The sequence below is a fragment of the Spea bombifrons genome, chromosome 2 (assembly GCF_027358695.1).
Source record: "Spea bombifrons isolate aSpeBom1 chromosome 2, aSpeBom1.2.pri, whole genome shotgun sequence".
NCBI classification, from domain to species: Eukaryota; Metazoa; Chordata; class Amphibia; order Anura; family Pelobatidae; genus Spea; species Spea bombifrons.
This window is the reverse complement of record NC_071088.1, coordinates 91,618,498-91,638,425: the sequence shown is the minus strand read 5'-3', so window position 1 is coordinate 91,638,425 and position 19,928 is coordinate 91,618,498. Positions and strand designations below refer to the sequence as shown.

Genomic DNA, 19,928 nt, shown 5'->3' with positions numbered 1-19,928 from the left:
ACTAATGACGTTTCATGAAGTCATATTATCTTTATTGTTGCTCTTGTTTAATGAATATACAATAATTATACATATTTATTGCATGTAGGCAAGGGTGCTTCCAGACATTGGAAGAGAAGTTGATGTTGTATTGATGTGGGAAAAAAAAAATATCTCCTGAAGTATAGAGTATCTAAGATAAGAGCACACATGTTGCTAACGTAAATAGGCATACTATTTTTGAGATAAATATGGATTAATGCTAACGTCTTCTGAGACCAAGAGTTGTAGCCCGTGGAATATACCATTTCTGCTTAAATATATTTTCACCTTGTTCCTGTAATCTTCACGTCTTGTAGGTGAGAGTCAGATTCGAGCTGAAATCTCCTGTCAAGACAATAGAGGATTTCATCCGTAGATTTACTCCAAGCCGTTTGACATCTGGCTCCAACAGCAGCAGTTCATCTAGTCTTTCAACAAGTAAATCCATGCAAAGGTTTGGATCTGGCGTGCTGTCTTCTAGTTCGATTGACGGCAATTTTGTCAAGTTGGAAGGAAACCTGTCCGGCTCTCCGCAGAGGGGTTTTAACGGACTGGCTTCTAAGGCTGGCATGGCATCAGAAGGGCAAGAAGGAGAATTACGTTATGAAGCAGAGTCTCCCGATGAAGCTGCTCTTGTATACGCAGCCAGGGCATATAATTGTTCTCTGGTTGGTAGATTGTCTGACCAAGTGACCGTAGAACTGCCACACTTGGGGAGGTTGAATTTTGAACTGTTACACACCCTGGGCTTTGATTCCATCAGAAAAAGAATGTCCGTGGTGGTCAGACACCCTCTCACAGATGAAATAGTTGTTTACACAAAAGGGGCGGATTCCGTCATCTTGGATCTTGTTCAGCCATGTTCCAAAGGTAATGATTACTTTGCATTATTTTTTATCATTATTATTTTACATCATTTCAATCATTCTTCAAACACTACTGATATATATTTATACTATTCACTTAAGTATACTCTACTTAGTGTTTACTCTGGCATCCTCCTGTAAACCTCCCTTCCACTGTCAAAATGAGCTTGAAGGTCAGCGATCCTGATTACTGTTACCCACCACACATACAGAATTTGACCTCAAACATACAGTACACTAAAACCATGCCCCCTTTCTAGTTGGCAGCACCAACATCAGGCTCCTAAGACAAGCCTAGATTTTTATAGCGGGCCCGCTGTTGGTTATCTATACTGCGAAGATATAAAAACATGCATAACAACATCAAAGTACCAGGCTGAAACGATCACCATGCCAGAATGAAAGCACATCCAATACTCTAAGGTCACATGAACCCCCCAAAAAAAAGTTTTTATAAGTTTAGTTTATAACCTTAGAAGAGTGACTGCACAGTACTGCGTAAATGGTAACCTTCCCATTTTAAACCGTTATTGAAAATCAAGTGTTACGTGAGAAGTGCCATAGTCATCAATGTCAACTCCTGTCCTTTTGTAGCAGCGACTTTGTGATTACCTTCAAAACAGCAAAATGTAATCTAGCTTTTGTTTGAATGCATTGTTACAGGAAATTGTAATGTTTTAAAGATAAAAAATAAAACAAAAATAAAGTTTCTATCTGATTGTATTTTTCTATATAATTAGGGAAAGCTGTCGCGTTGTAGACTGGAATGAACTGCCATACAATAAAACCTGCCATTGTCCAATAGTCTAAAGTTAAATTGAATTGAGTTTGCCAAATGTTCTGTAATATGGCGGTAATAACTATATTGCAACGTGAAAAAAAAACTTCTATTGAGAATGATACTAACAAAACTTTAGTATCGGTTCCTGACCTCAGTTTCACATTTACACATTTCTAAACAACAGTCTTTCTCCTTTCAAAAGTTGCTTTGAATGTTTGCATTTTTATTCACTTGTGTAACTTTTATCCCCCGATCTGTAATATTTAGGTAAATATATGGGTTACCCCGTAGAGCATGCTTCCCAGAACTATGTATCAGAGGTTAAATTGCTGCTCGCTGGCTTTCCCCATTCCATTTGGCAAGTTGATGTTGGCTGTAGAGATTTGAACATTTCACTCGCTGCTTAGTGTCAGAACATTTATCATGCTGAAACCCTTCCAGTTTTTACAGCCTCTCCATAGTCGTCTTTTAAGTTGTTTTGCGGCTTTGTTCTCTGAACTACGAGAACTATGAATTGCAGTGCCCTTTTTTATATTATCTTTACTTTTAAGGCATGATCAATCTTGCAGTTGCGAATCTCTGGGATTAGTTCAGGAGTTTTTAAAAAATGTAAGAAAAACAACTAGGGGATGGTGCCAGGTGTAGGATTCCTCTAACATGATCCAACAATTGCTAAGTATATTTCTAGGAAAAAACATTCCTGGATCAGAAACATGCACCGGTTTCCTATTGTACTCAGGGTTGGATGTCTGGATAAGCTTATATAGGGAGCATAAGCACCTCTCCAGTTTTAAGGCCTGCTTGTATTTATGACACAGATATCACAGTGGTTTTTTTTAATTATTCTAATGTAGATTGTACAATAAGCACAAATATGCATTTTTGTTGTATTAATGTTTTTATTTTTATTTTTTTAGACAGCTCTATAGGAAAACACCAAAGAAAAATTCAAGCGAAAACGCAACATTATCTGAACTACTATGCAATTGATGGACTGCGGACCTTATGTATAGCTAAACGAGTAAGCCCCTGTGACGTTTTATTCATATGGTCTAAATATAAATTGAAAAAAAAATGCTATTCTATTTACTGCGCGGCCAAGTTCATTGTTTCATTTCTCATTAATACGAGTGGACAGAGGCGTAATAAACAGATTGGTGCCGGACAGCCGTTTTTAAAGTAATTGCTCTTTGGAATTAGTAATGCCCTGATTGAAGGGGTGTTTTTACATTCCTAAAGTAACAGAGAAAATCTGTACACTCCTTGAACTCTCAATACTGATTAATATCACTACTTGCTACCCATATGGTGCGTATTGTAAACTAAGTTGCAGTGAAACATACCAGCTCACCCGTTTAGCTATAAATTATGTAGTCAACTCGTCCCTTCTCAGAGAAAAAGCTCACTAGAGTGAAATGTTTTAGTTAATATGGAATTGCAGACGTATATCTGACACCCAAAAGCTTCACACAGCAGTAACCAACATCTTGATTCGTTCTACATATATTTTTATACCTTTTATTCAGTACACTGATATATAAAAATGAAATTCTGATATATTTAAGGACCAGCATACAAAACTGTATGCGTTATCAATCTAGAGTTTACCATAAGAGATTATTACGCATAAATAATGCACATTTTAAATTACTTTCTTATGCAGGTTCTCGGCAAGGAGGAATATGCATGTTGGTTAAAATTTCATTTACAAGCAGAATCCTCGCTAGAGAATCGTGAAGAGCTACTGTTTCAATCTGCAGTTCGCCTGGAGACCAATCTACACTTGCTTGGTAGGTTTATTAATCTTGCTTTCACGCTAGAAAATCATTTGTTTGTTCTTTAATCCTTTGCGTGCCAGAGGCCTTAGTAATGTGTTACTGTCCCCTTTGGTACTGTGAAGGACGTGGATATATATACTTAGTATCGTTAACGGTGTGAAATGCCCTTGAAGAATTGCAGAGTTTATTAACTGTAAACTAGGCATCTTGCCTTTTTTTCCCGAAGCAACCAAGCAATATTGGTCAAAATGTGCTAATTACTTCAGTGTAAGAATGCGTGTTCTTGGAATCCTTACAGGGTTGTGTAACTTAACCCAGACTTATTTTTGATTTTCCGCAATATATAGCCGTAGCAAATGAGTCTTGGGAATTCTAAGTCCCACTCTTTCTTCATTTCAATAGAAGAGAATTTAATCACACTCACTGGTGGGTAGTCCTTCTCGAAGGAAGAATTGGCAATTACATTTGCCCCCAAGCAACACGATTGTCTTTTATTGTCTTTGCTCCTTTCCTGGAAATAATTAAAATATGCTTAATTACATTTATCGGCTGATGTGGAAAATGTAGCTTAAAGAGGAAGGAGGAGTGAGAATAATGTAGACAAACATCTGAAAACGCTTCAGATTTGCATGAAATGATTAGAAGATGTGCAGTCTGAGTGTGCCGTTCTAGCCAGCCTTGGCTCGCAGAACCCCCTCCCCAGCGCTTGTTTATGTTGGTCATCCGGTTTCTTTTGCAATGATTTTGTAGACCGCCAGGCAGATCTCAGTAGCCGTTATTGGTTGATAAAAGATTTTAATCACAGATCCATAAATAAGGATAATGTATACAGTAACGGAGGCGGTTGCTAGTAGGAACTGTATCTGCTGTAAAAAAAGGAATGTGAGGGTGGACTCTTGGACTGATTTACGTTTGTACGCTTAAAGTAAAAAGTACCATTTATGGTTTAGCATGTCTGGCGCCTTGTCCTCTGGAACACTGTATCTGTAATTTAACCCCACAAGGTGAATGCGCAATTAGTTTGTGCTGGAGTACTCATTAGGAATGAGGATCGTTTGAGTTGTTAATAGCTTCCTGGAAATGTCCATGGTACCGGGGCTTCTCCAGTTGGGTGTGTGTTTGCCTCTTTAATGTCTAAAGCTTGATTTTTCCTGATATTATCTGCAGACCTTGTATACCTTATCAACTTGCAGATACACGTCTTTAACATCAGGATGGGAAGTGGGTTATATCAAATGTTTTCCACTGATGTCTTAGAATTTGTATGTTTGGCGTATTATACATCCAAGGTCTGTATGAGGCCTTTCTTTGGGAACCTTTTCTTCCTGCAAGACAGAGCGGGTAGCTATAGACCACTTGACTAGAGAAGCGTCAGTTCCATCTTAAACAGAGAAGGACATTCTTTCTTTAGTTTTGCGTATATAAATACTAAATATTCCTCTAATACATAGCAGCCTATAGTAAATTTATCTTCTACAAGTGCCATTTTTTTCACATGAGAATGTTTGATCAGTAAAATTCTATAGTCATAATTCCAGCTACAAGGAAACTATATTAAAGTATTGTTTGCCGAGACAACTATGTTTTTCCTTAAGCAGAACAACATAAGTAAATACCAAAGCCTGAAATATGCTGAACTGGAGCCCACATTTCTGTTATTTATATTCATGAAAATCCACAATTAATTTTTTTAAGATCCAAAACCATATGACTTGGCAACGCCAAATAATTTTAGAAGTTGCCAGATGCTGTTTGGAGCAACGTCTCAACTATTCCTTCTGTTTTTAGCGCCAGTATTTTAAACTGTTTCAAGCTTTGTTACTGACATGTTATTTAGTTTACTTATTTGATATGCTGGTGTTAAGCACACTGTTAGCACTCATACTGCAAATAAACATTCCCTTAATCTTTGACAAAAGAGGCCTTGTGTCGATGGCCCCGTTATTTGCGCATTACGATAATATTCCATGGAGAATTTGCTGGGTTTGTGTTTTGATTTCCATCAGGTTGTTGGACAAAATCATCAATGCTTGTAAAAGCTGCAGTTTAAAGAAATAAATCCAAAACTAGCCCCTCTTCAAAAGTGGTTTAACATTTTCAGTGCCAAGCACATATATCCTAAATGTTTGTCAAAAAGGTCCTGGGTGGTACCTGTGTGTATCAAATAGCAATCATGGTAACAAAAAAAAAAAAAACTTGTAGAAGTCTAACATGCTTCAATCGGCACCCCTCCGCACACTAAACCCCATATCTCAATAAAACAATGTAAAATAAGAACAAATATATGTAAAAAAAATGGTCTGATGAACATTTGTAGACTACAGTGCTCAACCAAAATGCTTTAAGGGTAATGGCAGATGCAGCTCCCAAACATAAGCTTCAGACTTTTTGTATTTTCTGCCTGTATTTTGTTTTTTTTTGTATATACTTTCATAAATTACTCTCTTCCTATGTGTTTCTGCCCTTCAATATGTTGTGTATTGTCAGCTACATGGGATCATGGTACAATCTACAGTACATGTATGTGCAGCCTAAAGAGAGAGCGGTGCCTTTAAGAAAGTTTCTGTATTTTTTTACTTTTTGATTTGACATGTATGAGGAAATAATGTGAGAGACAATTTCTGCAGAATCCCCTCATGCGTTTGCGTTTCAAGGGATCTGTCATATGCATTAAATTGCATATAATGGCTGGAACATCAATTTAAAAGGGGCAATTGTAATGCTTCACTTTTAAGAAGGGCCAAAACTAACCGGTTCACCCAGCAAGAAGAGCTGAGCTGGTCCTGTATAGTGTTATAATTAGACATTCAAGAAGACTTCTCCTCGCTGATTTTAACTATACATTATATGGGACCTGCCAAGACCTTCCTACAGCTGATGCTCACCGGGGTTAGACTTCCTAATGTATAGTAAGGTGAAAGAGCTGACACATACGTCTACTGCAGACTCTTGCTTTAATAAATAGACTGCTTTGATTTAGCTGTTCTGCAACCATTGTTGTATTCTTTGAAAAACTAGGTGCTACTGGCATAGAGGACCGCTTACAGGATGGAGTTCCAGAGACCATCACTAAGCTGCGAAAAGCAGGACTCCAGATTTGGGTTCTGACTGGCGACAAGCAAGAAACTGCCGTGAATATTGGGTATTCTTGCAAGCTTTTAGATCATGATGATGATATCATCACTCTAAATGCTGAATCCTTGGTAAGTATTTTTCCCTTGTGTATATTCGGTACTCATTTGGCATGAATGTCAGTTTCTAAAATGCCAACTTCCAAAATAAAAATAAAGTCTGATTTGTAACTGTAATTTTTGACTTACCTTGGATCCAATGAATCAATCTTAAAGCATGGTTTGCTGAAAAAAGGCTCAAAATCAGCATTATATATTTTTTTTTACTGTTATGAATACTTACATTGGAGCAAATGCTTTAAAAATACTTTATTCTTATAATTTATACTTTTATAATGTATTATACTTCTGTTTAAGCGTTTATAACATTCACGCCAAAAGAAAAAAGTGCTAATATGGCAAAATAAAGTTAATGTACACGTGTAAACCTTTCTCTACCAGAGGGTTCCATCTATTAGGGAAGATATCGTGTTTCTATTGAATGGTCCATCGGGGTTTATTTGGAAAGATGGTTAGACAGGAGTGTTGTGTACTCTGAAGCCAAAATCAATTTGCAAATTAGTCGAGTTCAACAATAATTGTAGCAAAAATAGCACCTCTAATTGTAAATGTCGAATTAATGGAAACCTATCTGGAATCCCTGATGCTTTTAAATTAACTATATTTGTTAGCGTTTTGGTACATGTGTAGTGTAGTCAAACTGCATTTCAGCCTTACTTTTGCAATAGCTAGTGATTTGATTCAACTGATGGAAATGGGCAAATGTCATTTGCCATTAAAAGGCAATTTCCTTGTTAATGAATTACTGACCTTATTATTTGCCATCTCAACACTTTCCAGTCCAAAAGCTCAGCGGAAGTTGTACAGTTCTGAAGAATTGCAAAGTGTGTTATACCTTCCTTTGCTTAAAGCTCGTGCATAGAAATTGCTCATTTTCTTCCTAACATTGACAGCTGGGGTAGTGCCCATTTCTGCCAATTATTTTTTTTACGAAATGATTTTAGTTGTGCTGACTATGTTCTAGTAACTTTTACATTGAATGAATGAAAAGTAGAAGGTGAGTTCAGATTTTTTTCAGGTTTTTTTTTTTTTTGTTTTTTTTTTTGCCCGATATTGTTTGAATAAAACAAGCAGACAGCACAACTTTTTTGGGGTCAACATTTCTATTTAATCACGGCAAACTCCAAAATAATCTCACAATAATGCTTCTTTTTAAACTATTGTGTTCTAGACTGATAAGCGTTCATTCTCCTGCTGTGTTTTCTGGCACTTTAACTGTGTTATCACCACCACCACCCCACCCTCCACAAAGACACTTTTTTCATTACATCTTTACAATTGAAATATTATGGGTTTGTTTATTTCTAGGAAGCCTGCGCTGCTTTGCTCGATCAGTGTTTGCACTATGTGGAATCCAAGATCTCGAGTGATTCCAAAGAGAAGGCTGCTGGAAATGCCAACATCAGTTCTGTCCAAAGCAATCCCCAATTGTCTTCGAGATCAAAGCTATCAAACCTTGGCCTTGTAATTGATGGGAAGACGCTGGCCTTTGCACTAGATACAACACAAGCAGACACGTTTTTGTCACTTGCGAGGCAGTGTCGCTCTGTTCTCTGCTGCCGGTCTACTCCACTTCAGAAGAGCATGGTGGTGAAACTGGTGCGAGACAAGCTCAAAGCCATGACACTGGCGATAGGTACATGATTTCTTCCGCTACAGTTTTAGTTATATGCTAGTTTGTTGCTCATGTGAACGTAATCAAAAAGTGGATGTGAGCTTCAAGGTAACATGCCTCTGTAGGAGCAATAGGTTTTCACTCAAAGGTTGATGGCCACTAGTTATTAAAATAGAGGCAAACTATATAGTACATTCCAACTGCATCTGCTGGTCAATAACCAATTAAAAGATAATACTGACTATATTATTGAGCAAATTAGTGATCCTTTTGTAATTAGTACTATAGTTTAGACTGTTATGGTTGGCATTTTTCTTAAACGTTAAATATATAACCCGTATGATGTACCAACATTGGACCAAGATGTCCCATTTTATAACTCGGACATCGCTCCCTTTTGTTTTTTTGTCTTCATAGGGGATGGAACCAACGATGTCAGCATGATACAGGTGGCAGATGTTGGTGTTGGAATATCTGGCCAGGAAGGCATGCAGGTTAGGTTGTTTCCATGCAGAAGAGTTTTAAAACCATGCTGTTTCTCATCATTTATAAATATGTGTGTGTGTGTGTATGTGTGTGTATATATGTATGTATGTGTGTGTATATATGTACGTATATCCTTATCACACTGTTGCCTAGTTAATACTTACAAGAAAGAAAGAGAGAAAAAAAAATGTGTTTCTGGATCAATTCCATTTCATAAATGCACATATGGTCACAAGAAAACCAGAAAAAAAATCAGATCAAAGAATCTGACATTATTTGATTTTCAAACGTTCTAGTCCCTATTAAAGCCTGTTTGCCCTCTATTCCTGGAACTTGTTCATCCTTATACTGTGGTCGTTTCCACCGTCTCTTCCTCCAAAACAGGTTAGCCCTGCTCTTTCAATACTCATAGATGAATATATAATGTGTGTAATACATGCAATCAATAACGGTCAAGGACCCTGCTCTTTTTGTTAAAGAACGTGAGGGTCAGTAGCAAGGAATCAAAACTAGTTTTTGTTTTAGTTAAATAAAGTAATTTTTATATGCAGTTCTCTACCACCTCTGCTTTCTACTTTGTCCCCGAACAAATAATACTAGTAAAATCAGTATGTGCTACTGGGGAAAAAAAAAAAGCAGAGGAAGACAAAACTAAACAAAACTTATGAGACTATATGGGTAAAGAGTCCACAATCACTTCTGCAGAGAATTTCAAAGGTCAACTTAATTCATTTTGAACTTTGATAGAAAAAATGAAGTTGGATTGATCAGGTTTGAATAGCATGGGGCTGGTGAATATTACCGCATTGTAAATGATAATGCTGTGTGTGCAGCGTAACAGCCCCATATGTTAAATGGTTAGTAGATGAGCCGACAGAGCTGCCTCCAGGAGTCTTGCACATGGGTGAGTCTGGCCATGAGTAGCAGTGAAAACAGATGGAACATAGTTGGGAGTTGTTGGCACCACATGACAGGGGTTGGGAGTATGATATGCAGACGGGCTTCCCTTTTAACTAATAAGTATCACATAAGGATTATCAGATACAGGTTTCGTACACAATGTAAAGGTATTGCTGTCCCATAAAAAAAAATACACCTAAAGGCATAAAAACACATGCTTTTAATTCTTTTCTTCTCCCTTATTGTAAAATAGCGTGTTTCTTACCACCATGCCTATTAAGTGCTTTTACCAGATATGATACGGATCACTCCTTTAGCTAATTGTACCCAGTGCTTGTCCCAGTTGGAAAACCAGTGTCTGCATAAGTGTTTTTTCTGTTACTGGGTCTTACCCCCTTCAGTAGGCTTGTGCCCATTACTCTATTATTTTTCTTACCTGAAAGCGTTGTAACATATTCAAGTCCTTTCTGCAGATGTGGCAAATTGAATTAACCTTGCCTTGCATCCCTTTATATGCACTAAAGCAAATTGATTTCTGTTTGCACTCCATTACATTTACCAGAACAACTTAGTAAACTCCAGCGGATAAAACTCACTTCCATTTATGTGTCATAATACTTATTAGAGAAAGTTCACATCTAATTGCACAGCGTTTTTTTGTTGTTTAAAAAAAAAAAATACTAGGCGTTTTTCTGAACGTCAGTTAAACACTCAGTATTGTTTTCATAAGAACAATCCATTCCACCTTTGCTGGATCAGAGGATATTTGCATTTTTTGTAAACGGCAAAAAGCAACGCGTCTGCAAGAACACATTTACTGGTGTATAAATGCTTGTTACTTTAAAAAGGGATGAATAGCAGTTCGAATGAGAGATGTTAAAGCAATGACTCAGCTGACGGAAGGAATTATGTAACCAAACGGTGCATATTGAGCATATGTTTTATTGCAAAAAATAATCATCTAGTGAATTCCAAACGAATCGGTCAACCCGCATGTAAATATACTTTTATAGTTAGAAGATGGGGAATTTAATTTTTATTTTTAAGGCACTATTCCTGTGTTAACACGTCCAAAACATTCATATATATATATATATATATATATATATATATATATATATATATATATATATATATATATATTGCAAAGTTTTAAAGGTGGGCTTTATAAGCATTATCAAATGGTGTTACTTTTTTAATTTGTACCAGAATCTGTTTTTGAGGGTTTTGTTAATCAAAACAATTATACTTACAGACCTGTGCAGGATTCCACGTGCCAACATTCTCGCATTCAAGAAAAACGAATGATACAAAAGCCACAAAATACTTAACTTCAGCATTTTTGTCATTGTAGAGGAAAATGGAAATGACACGCTGTCTAAAGTAAATGACACCAGTTTCTCTACCTCCTACAGGCAGTAATGGCAAGCGACTTTGCTGTCCCAAGATTCAGATATTTGGAGAAACTTCTGCTTGTCCACGGCCGATGGTGTTATTCACGACTGGCTAACATGGTGTTATACTTCTTCTATAAGAACGCAGTAAGTTTTGACAATTTTACTGTTTTAAAAACCTTTACTGCTTTGCATCATAGTTGCACCAAAAGTTTGTGTGTGTTCTGTCTTTTTTTTATTTTTGTTTTTTTTATATATTTTTTTTTTTACTTGTTTTGTTTATGGGAAACACTGCACCCGATGTCAAAAAAAATAAAAAAAAATGTGTAGCAACCATACAATACAGTGTTTTTTATACATCCAACCAGAAAAAAAAAAAAACATTCTTAACATGAAAAAGATAAACCGAAGAAAAACAAAAGGGAAAAAAAGGCCATAGAAAAAAGGGAGAAATCAAGAGAAAGTACAGTAATTAAAAACAAGGAATCCATCATTTTGTGAGGTCTGATGAACCATCGGCTTATCCATGATCTTGTTGTCCATGATCTTTCAGCTACTCAAATTGCAGCATGATCAGTACGTAGCCAAGTCTGTAACCAATAAGCTTAATCGTGCCAAGAGTTTATTGGTAGTAAAAGTGTGTTTTTCAAGAGGAAGAATATACAAAGGCATAGGCTTCCCAAATATAGAATTAGCCACCTTGACTGCCTGATTCCAGATGCCAATAAAGCATCCACAGGTGAACGTACGCTCCTTTTATAACACTCGAGGTCTTTGGTTTACCATCACAGCATAGATTTATATACTTGCTCCTTTTACATAACGTTAATCCCATATATCTGCCCAATCCATGTCTGATAAGACACCCCCAGGTTATCCTCTCATTTACTTATTTAGGAACTAGCCTTTCAATCAGCGGCGGATAACAGCGATTGGTATTAAATGCATTTTCTGTCTCATTTTTAGGGGGTTATTTTAGTGTTCAACCAATTACGTTTCACATGTAATGCTTCTCCACATTGTGTGCCGGTTTTGGCTGCTTGAAGGAGACGATCATTTGAAGGAAAGCATTGAAAGTAATTTATGTGCTGGGGTCTCAGGCAGCCGAATGGACCTCCTGCAACTGCTGGATCCAAGGAAAAAACAACAAAAGCATACAGATTCAGATGAATCAATCTATGCGTTTACACACAAAAAAGATGATTTATATGCATAAAGGTGCAATGATGGCTGGAGTGTGTCTGTAATTCGCTAGACGTTAGTAGCATCTAAGTGTGCAAAGTCCTAGCTTTTGAATAAATGATCGTTCTGCTTTACATTTCCGCTTCAGCAGTTTCAACATAGATTTAATAAGAGCCCAGCTTTTTTATTGAACACTACTGCTTTCGTAAATGAGTAGTTTAGAGATTGTCCCTGTGTAGGCACTTTGTTCCGCGAATTCCCCTAGCAGCTAAGGAAATAAAACTACCTATGTGCATTTAATTTTATTGCACGGTTTATATAGATTATTTTTCAGGATAACATGACGCAAATAGTGAGTTTCCAGACACTAATCTCAAAAACAGTGAAATCTGCAGAAAAATACATGACGTTGATTGCCCAGATGGGTACTTCCAGCAATGTGACTCCCTTTGCTCAGCAACACACTAAAGTAGATTTGTATGTCATACCCTAAGCCCTTCTGTGCGTTCCATTTCTCTTTTTACTGTATGCTAATTAAATTGCATTGGATTCACTTTCATGTTACCTTGTCGTGGCTCTGTTCTCTTTATACAAGTTTTTCAGTAGCCACTCCATTTCTCTGCATGCTTATTTGTGTTGACTGTTGGCCTTATTTGTATCATACAGGAGAAAACTAGAGATGGGCAGTTGATTTGATAAATGACCAAATCTATAGGGGTTCTTATAATGCCCATATTTTTTTTTCTAAACATTAGTAACACACAGTTTTTAAGTGAAACGTAATTATTTTTGGGAAATCAGCAGTGTTTCACGGGGAAAGCATTCACACACATCAAATGCATCCTAACCTAGGGGCGAGCAGGGTTCAGCATTGAACCTTCCTGAAACCTGTGCGGTGCAAATGTATGCTCAAGGGGTTAATGTGCTATTAAGCATTCTAGCCGATAGGACTGATACCGTTGGTGTAAATTAATAGTCCTATTAACAACAAAAACTGATACTACCGTTTCTTTTCAAATATGTTTAAAAAAAACTTTTTTGCACACTCTATTAACATGAGTTTTTTTTTTAAGGTGACAGGTCCACTTAAAATAATCTATCTATGCAGCAATAGCCTTTCAATCCACCCAAGAGTTATTCTTTTACAGTTATGAAATTGGAAGAGCACCGATTACTGCTAAAACCATTTTCAGCTTCGTGACAAGCAGTGACTAATAAATAATATACTAATTAAAATTGTTATTATTAACAATATAGTAAAGATATTCTCCTGGCTGTAATATTCTATCTAGTGTGATAAGTCATGTATTATTGAGTGGCATTTCTATCAATTTAATTGGTTTCTCCCCTCTTTATATACAGATGTTTGTGGCGCTCCTCTTTTGGTTTCAGTTCTACTGTGGCTTCTCTGGATCTTCAATGATTGACCAGTGGTATTTGATCTTTTTTAATTTATTGTTCTCATCCATTCCACAACTTGTAACTGGAATTCTTGACAAGGATCTTCCAGAAGAGATGTTGATTGCAGTGCCTGAACTCTATAAAAGTGGGCAGATGATGGAGGTAAATTATTAATGTTTATGTAAGCGTCCCCCATTTTCATGCCTTTCTTACTCTTATTAATAATGTTTTTGCAGTTTTGAGAACTTTGTTTACATTGCATTAACAGCCTACACAGCAATGTATCAGGAAAATACACTGTATAAACACAAATGTCTTACAAAAATGTAAAATTCGTTTTTTTTTTAATAGTTATACAAAAGATGAAAAACAGGAAATCTTAGAATCCATAGAGCAGGGGTGTCAATTATGCAGTCGATGGGGCCATCAGGCCCTTTAAACCCTCTCCTCCTGCCCCTAGGTACCCAGTTGGTGGAATAGGTGCCTGTCAATCCTGTCTGCTACATCAAGAATTCTTTGTCTCATCTTGGCAAAGCTTGGGGCAGACAAGTGATGAAGCCTGGAGAATGGGAAATGGTCGTGCGAGTGCCTGTGACTTGTGTGAATAAGTGTGTGATTAGAAGTACTGTGAGTTGCATGAGTGCCTGTCTGTAAGCACTGGGAGACACGACGCTCAATCTCTGGGACACAGGAGTGGTGTTCAGGCATGCCCATCCTCCCCCCATTCCCCTCCCACCCCAATTCACAAGCCACTAGCCCCACCTATGTACTATACTGCTATTCTTGCCCACAAGCGAGGATAGCCCCTCCCCTCTTGCAGCTTACCCTGCCCCTCACTAAGCTGCCACCCCCCCTCCAAAAAAGTAGGACTCCTGGTGTCTAGAGCCTAAAAGTTTCAAGGTATGGCAATAGGTGTCTGTAGACAGACCCTCTGCCCAGTTGAGTTTGACACCCCTGCTATAGGGAGTTTGGAAAATCCATAGAAGAATAATTGACCAAGAATGAGTAGAAGTGACAATTGTATTGAGGTATCACCTGTGTTCCAAGACTTGGAAAATCAGAGGTGTGCAGTTGTTAGATGCAGAGAAAAAGGAAAAAAAATGTAATGTCCTTATTTCTTCAGAAACTGCCCATGAGAAAATGTACCATTTATTGGGGGCATATGTAGGTATCTGGTGTGTAGCATTCTTGCTTCTGTCCTTCTTTCACTTGCCGTCTTTTTTTTATTTTACAGGAATATAAGCCTCATATGTTTTGGAGTAACATGATTGATGCTTTTTACCAAAGTCTCATGTGCTTTTTCATTCCGTATTTTGTAAGTAGCATCGTTTTTATTCATTTATTTAATTTTGCATTGTGACAAAAAACCTGAACCATACACCTTTTTCCTGTTTTGCAGACTTTTTATGATTCTGATACCGATTTGTTCACTTGGGGAACTCCAATTGTCACGTGTGCACTTTTCACCATTATGCTGCATTTAGGTATTGAGACTAAAACATGGGTAAGTGGAATACAAAATCCTGCAGGTATACAACACACTGCCTATATCTGATAAGTTATTACATTATGTGGTGTGTTAAAAAGTACATTTCATTACTAAAAACAAAAGTAGGTTTGTTAATAGAGATGGAATCTTATATATTTAATAGCAGTCTGTTAAACAGAAGAGGGGTCCTATAGACCCCTATAGACATACTTGTATGTCCACAAAAAGATGACCGGATATCCCTTTGAATGTACTGGTACGTCCAGTCTTTTTCTGCAGCAGGGACATCTCCCGGCCTCTGCATGGGAGATCAGGCTGTCTAACAACTCTCTCCCCTGTCAGCAGAAGCCAGCATCTCTGCCAAACGGTGTAACAGCATGTGCGCTGGTATACTGCAATAACGGGCATTTCCTTCCAGTAGGCCTCAATGCTGACACTCTTCCCACCAGAAGATTCTCAAGATGTGAGAAGAGACCTAGGAGGGTCTTCCCAGACCCTCCTGTGATTCCTTATCGCTTTCCCTGCTGGCTGATCACACACATTACGATCAGTAATGCAAAGCTGTCCCCCTTCCAAAACACGAGGGGAAAAAAAGAGGGAATTCCATACTGCACTGGGTATAGCGGAAAACATTTAAAAGTGCCCTAATGTTTTAGCCTTACCACTACAAGTAAAAAAAAAAATGCTTTTACCACCAAACCCTTAAGTCCGTAGCATTTAAACAAATACAGTATATGGTACCTTGTAAGGGATGTGGCCCTCTAGAACATTAAAAACAATGTAGGGTGTTACTTGTAATCAGGATGTTGCCGGATATAATTTAGGTCAACGTGGCACCTACTGTGTAGAAGAAAATTTAAATGTTGTTTTTTTTATTATTATTTTAGTATGGGTTTTTTTTTTTTAACATGTTACCACTAATAAGAACTAAGGTAAAAACTCTAGTCTTTAGCATATGAAAAACTCCCGGTCCTGAACACATTAATCATTTAAAAAAAAATAAACGTGCTCCAACCCTCTCAAAAGGTAGATGTTTATGAAAGATAAGTATCTAATTCAGTCTAAAGGCATATGTTGAGTATTAAGACCTGTACTTGTTTTATTTTCAGACGTGGATCAACGTGTGCTCTATTGTGTACAGTATCCTCCTGTTTTTTTGTGTGGCTTTGATTTACAATTCATCCTGTCCGACATGCAGCCCTCCTTCAAATCCATATTGGACAATGCAGAATCTAATGGCCAGTCCTTCATTTTATTTAATTTGCATTTTGTGTCCTACTGCTGCTTTATTACCCAGGTATTTCATATTTTCTGTTGATATTTTTTTTTGTTTTCTTATGTTATTTCACCCATTTTATGTTACATTCTTCCACATTAACTTTTTTTCATTGACTTTACGTTATACTTAAGTTATTTAATTTTAGTTTAAATATTTGGCATTTGTATGGGGGGGGCAGGGGTCTTGTTAGAGCCCTTGAGACTGTTGCACAAGCCAGCCTTAAAGATTTAATTAAAACTTGAAAACAATTTAATTTTCTTTATACGTAAGTGTGCAACAAATGTATTTTGTTGTTCTCTTTGTGTAGGTTTTTGTACAAAGCTGTTCAGGGAACTCTATGTCCAACCCAGGTGCAAATTGGTCGACAGGTTCTTAAAGCTCACCCGGAGTGCCTGACTCATGTTATCAACCGGCTGAACTCAAATACACCACCAGCAGCTACTGAAAAGCAGGATAACACTACAGTATCAAACATCAGTGATATCCATCCGTCCAGGAACAAAAGAGACTCTGATGTGCTGCATGAGAAGAAAGGCCAGTATTTACCTTTGCAAAACAAAGAAGGGAATCCAACAAGTGATGCAAGTATATGTCTCAGTCCTCTAACTTCTACAAACAAGAAGCCGGATAATCCATTGATGGTTAGTAACCAGCTCGGTTATCAAGACTCTCCTGTTACAGCAAACTCCCATTGGAGCACACCATCTGCCGATCTGGACCAATCAGATGTCAGCTTAATAAATTGGATGACATCAACTCCTTTGTTTAAAGAGTATTCCCAACCAAAGCACCTGTTAAGCAGTGATCAAACAAGATCGTCAGACTCTAGGTTTTTGCCGTCTGATCTCTATATGCCCAAAGACCAGGAGGAAGTGGCAATATGTAATATTGGTTTCCACCCTGAAAGTTTCATAAGGACCGTGGGGAACGGGGAAACGCTAGAAACAACTTTTTTATAAAATTTAGGGAAACGTTATTTATATTTTCTACTTTGCACAGTGAACTCGATTTTTGTTTTTACTTCTGAAAGAGAAGATTGTTGGTACAAAGACTTTTGTATTATGTATATCTTATGTCTCTGATCAGAGCTTTAAATATATATATATATGAAATTTTTTAGTAATATTTTGATATATATTTTATTGGGAGACTAGAATAGAGGATATTGTTTAAAAAAAAAAAAAATACTGGTTAACTGGCTTACCAAACTTTAATTGTATAGGAAAGAAAATATGCATATATTTTACATAGAGCAAGTTTATGTTTTATGTTACATTACTGTGCAATTTAATGCTGCAATGCCCGTGTCCTAGAAAGAATATATATATCTGTCAATAACACTGAAAAACAGTGGTCTGCTTTTTTCCCTATGATTTTGGTGTAAATCAAAAAAACGTAAGTTCTTTATTTTTCCGTAGCAGCTAAAAATTGTTTTTGTTTGAATATAAATAAATATGTATGAATACGTTTACAACACCTTAGTAAAGCTGTGCGAAAATCTCGGCAGCGTATGTTCGCTATCATGTTTGCTAATGCTTATGTCTCTTTTGTGCACTGTAGCTGAACCTATAAGCCTATTAAGCTGACTCTGGTGAATTTGAAACATTCTCCCATTAGTGGATCTGCAAAGTGCCTGTAGGCGTATAGATATAACCATATCTGTGCCTAAAATACTTTGAGACTCTGCTGTTACCTAGGTGTTTTTTTGTTTTTGCTCTTCCTGAATACTATATATTTTCGTATCTGTTTGTCAGTGGTATACAACTCCAACTCCCCAAGGGCTGGATATCCTTGGGTATCCCAGATGGAGCATCTCAATAAAAAAAAGCATTAAAGTATTTGTTTTCATTCAAGGATACACATAATACCTGGCCCGTTAGTGGCCCGCTAGAGTGGAATGTTGAAGTCCTCTTTTAGATTAATATATTTTTACCAACAGGCTACAGAATGTGTTAAGGATGTTATAGCATATATCAAATAGGGGCATATAATGTTGTCACGTGTACACTACTGGCTCTTGCATCATTGGTTTCTTTGTTGTCACTCTGATCAGTCTACATTTTTGCCTTAATGTATCGCTTTCAAGCACCAAAAGCAGAAGACAGCGTAGGGAATTTACAGAAAGTTTCTGGAAGATGTTACTATAATTTAACAAAGATTTATTTAACTCCACGTAATCGGGTAAAGAAACATTGGTTTCCGTAATAGTTCTTCTATAGTGTCTAAAACGGCCCTTACACCATAGATTATATAAATGTCTTTATAATGGTAAATTGGAAGGTACACAGGAGGACCCTCAAAGTTATTGAGTCTGTCTTTAGTGAAGTCTTTAAACACATTGTGATTTTTCAGATGCTTAATGTAAATATAAAAACAATGGGTTATGTTAAAAATTCATGTCGCCTCGGTTTCCCTACTTGAACAAAGAACAAGTAAATTTGCCAAATGCTGTAATTTAGCTAATCACGTACCACACATACATTCGATGCTTGTAGCACTGAAACATTGCATAATGTGGAGTTAAATTAGTGTCTGTCAATTGAATGTCATTATGCAGGTAAAAGTTTAATTGTAATTTGGGAAAATATAATTTACTTTAGAAAATCTTTACGTCATGTACTTGATATTCGCTACAATCAAATGCTAATGTGTGTTTTGTGCTTAATATATTGATGTGATTTTAGTATAATACAGTTTGTCTAGAATATTTTAGCTATGGCAATGTACCTGTTGCCCACAATGAGATTTTATCAGTCTCAGCTGCCTGGCTTTAGGGGTTTCTCCCACCACGATTCCTATTATTGTTAGCTAATCAGCTGGCTAATGTAAAAAATAAAATAAGAAATGATCTATCGTATTTGCTTGAATATAAGATAAGGTTTTTTTCATAGCAAATGCTCTGAAAAATACCCCTTGTCTTATATTCGAGATCATTTTAAATAGAGGTCTGACTGTAAAACTAATATCCAGATCCCCCACAGCTCTGCGGGGGACCTGGATCCTCCTCTCCGGCAGCCGGTGAAGGTCTGCGAGATGCAGACAACCTCTACTGCTGCCCGGCACTTCCGCTGGGCTTCTATGACGGATAGCAGCGGAGATTGTCTGCACGCAGATGTTTACCGGCTGCCCCACTAGACACCAGGGAGTCTGGAGCATGAGGGACGAGTCGGGGGGGGGGGGTCATGGTGAAATATCAGGGGGCAGATGTGCATAACTGGGGGTCAGGTTGACAAATAAAAGGACATTAAAACAAGAAATGCATTTTCTCAATCATCGTTTTTATTAAATATGTTTGCATGTGATTTCACATTTACTGGTAAAACTTTTTTCCTATAGGATAGTCTTTTTTTTCCCCCTAAATTAATATTACAATTTTGGGAGGTTGTCACAGCAAATACCGTAATTCACAGAAACCTGAAGGGAGAATGAAATATTCATATTTGAATTTGTTTTCCCACGAATAGATTTTATTCTTGTTGTATTCGACCCCTTAACAAGTTTGCACCGTGTATATATTTTTGTAATTGAATCATTTATCCACAGCA

At 37.1% G+C, this 19,928-nt stretch overlaps 1 protein-coding gene across 1 annotated transcript in view; it reads left to right on the top strand.

Annotated features, from left to right (window-relative positions):
* Positions 1–17,857, top strand: part of ATP10A (ATPase phospholipid transporting 10A (putative)) — a 62,221-nt gene extending 44,364 nt beyond the window's left edge. Inside the window, exons 10-21 of the mRNA XM_053455169.1 lie at positions 339–891; positions 2,586–2,689; positions 3,332–3,458; positions 6,465–6,649; positions 7,946–8,273; positions 8,670–8,746; positions 11,054–11,179; positions 13,577–13,777; positions 14,850–14,930; positions 15,015–15,119; positions 16,214–16,401; positions 16,691–17,857. Of these exons, the coding sequence (XP_053311144.1) occupies positions 339–891; positions 2,586–2,689; positions 3,332–3,458; positions 6,465–6,649; positions 7,946–8,273; positions 8,670–8,746; positions 11,054–11,179; positions 13,577–13,777; positions 14,850–14,930; positions 15,015–15,119; positions 16,214–16,401; positions 16,691–17,342 (2,727 nt within the window). The 3' untranslated portion in view covers positions 17,343–17,857. The remainder of the gene's footprint in view (positions 1–338; positions 892–2,585; positions 2,690–3,331; positions 3,459–6,464; positions 6,650–7,945; positions 8,274–8,669; positions 8,747–11,053; positions 11,180–13,576; positions 13,778–14,849; positions 14,931–15,014; positions 15,120–16,213; positions 16,402–16,690) is intronic.
* Positions 17,858–19,928: the final 2,071 nt, after the last annotated feature.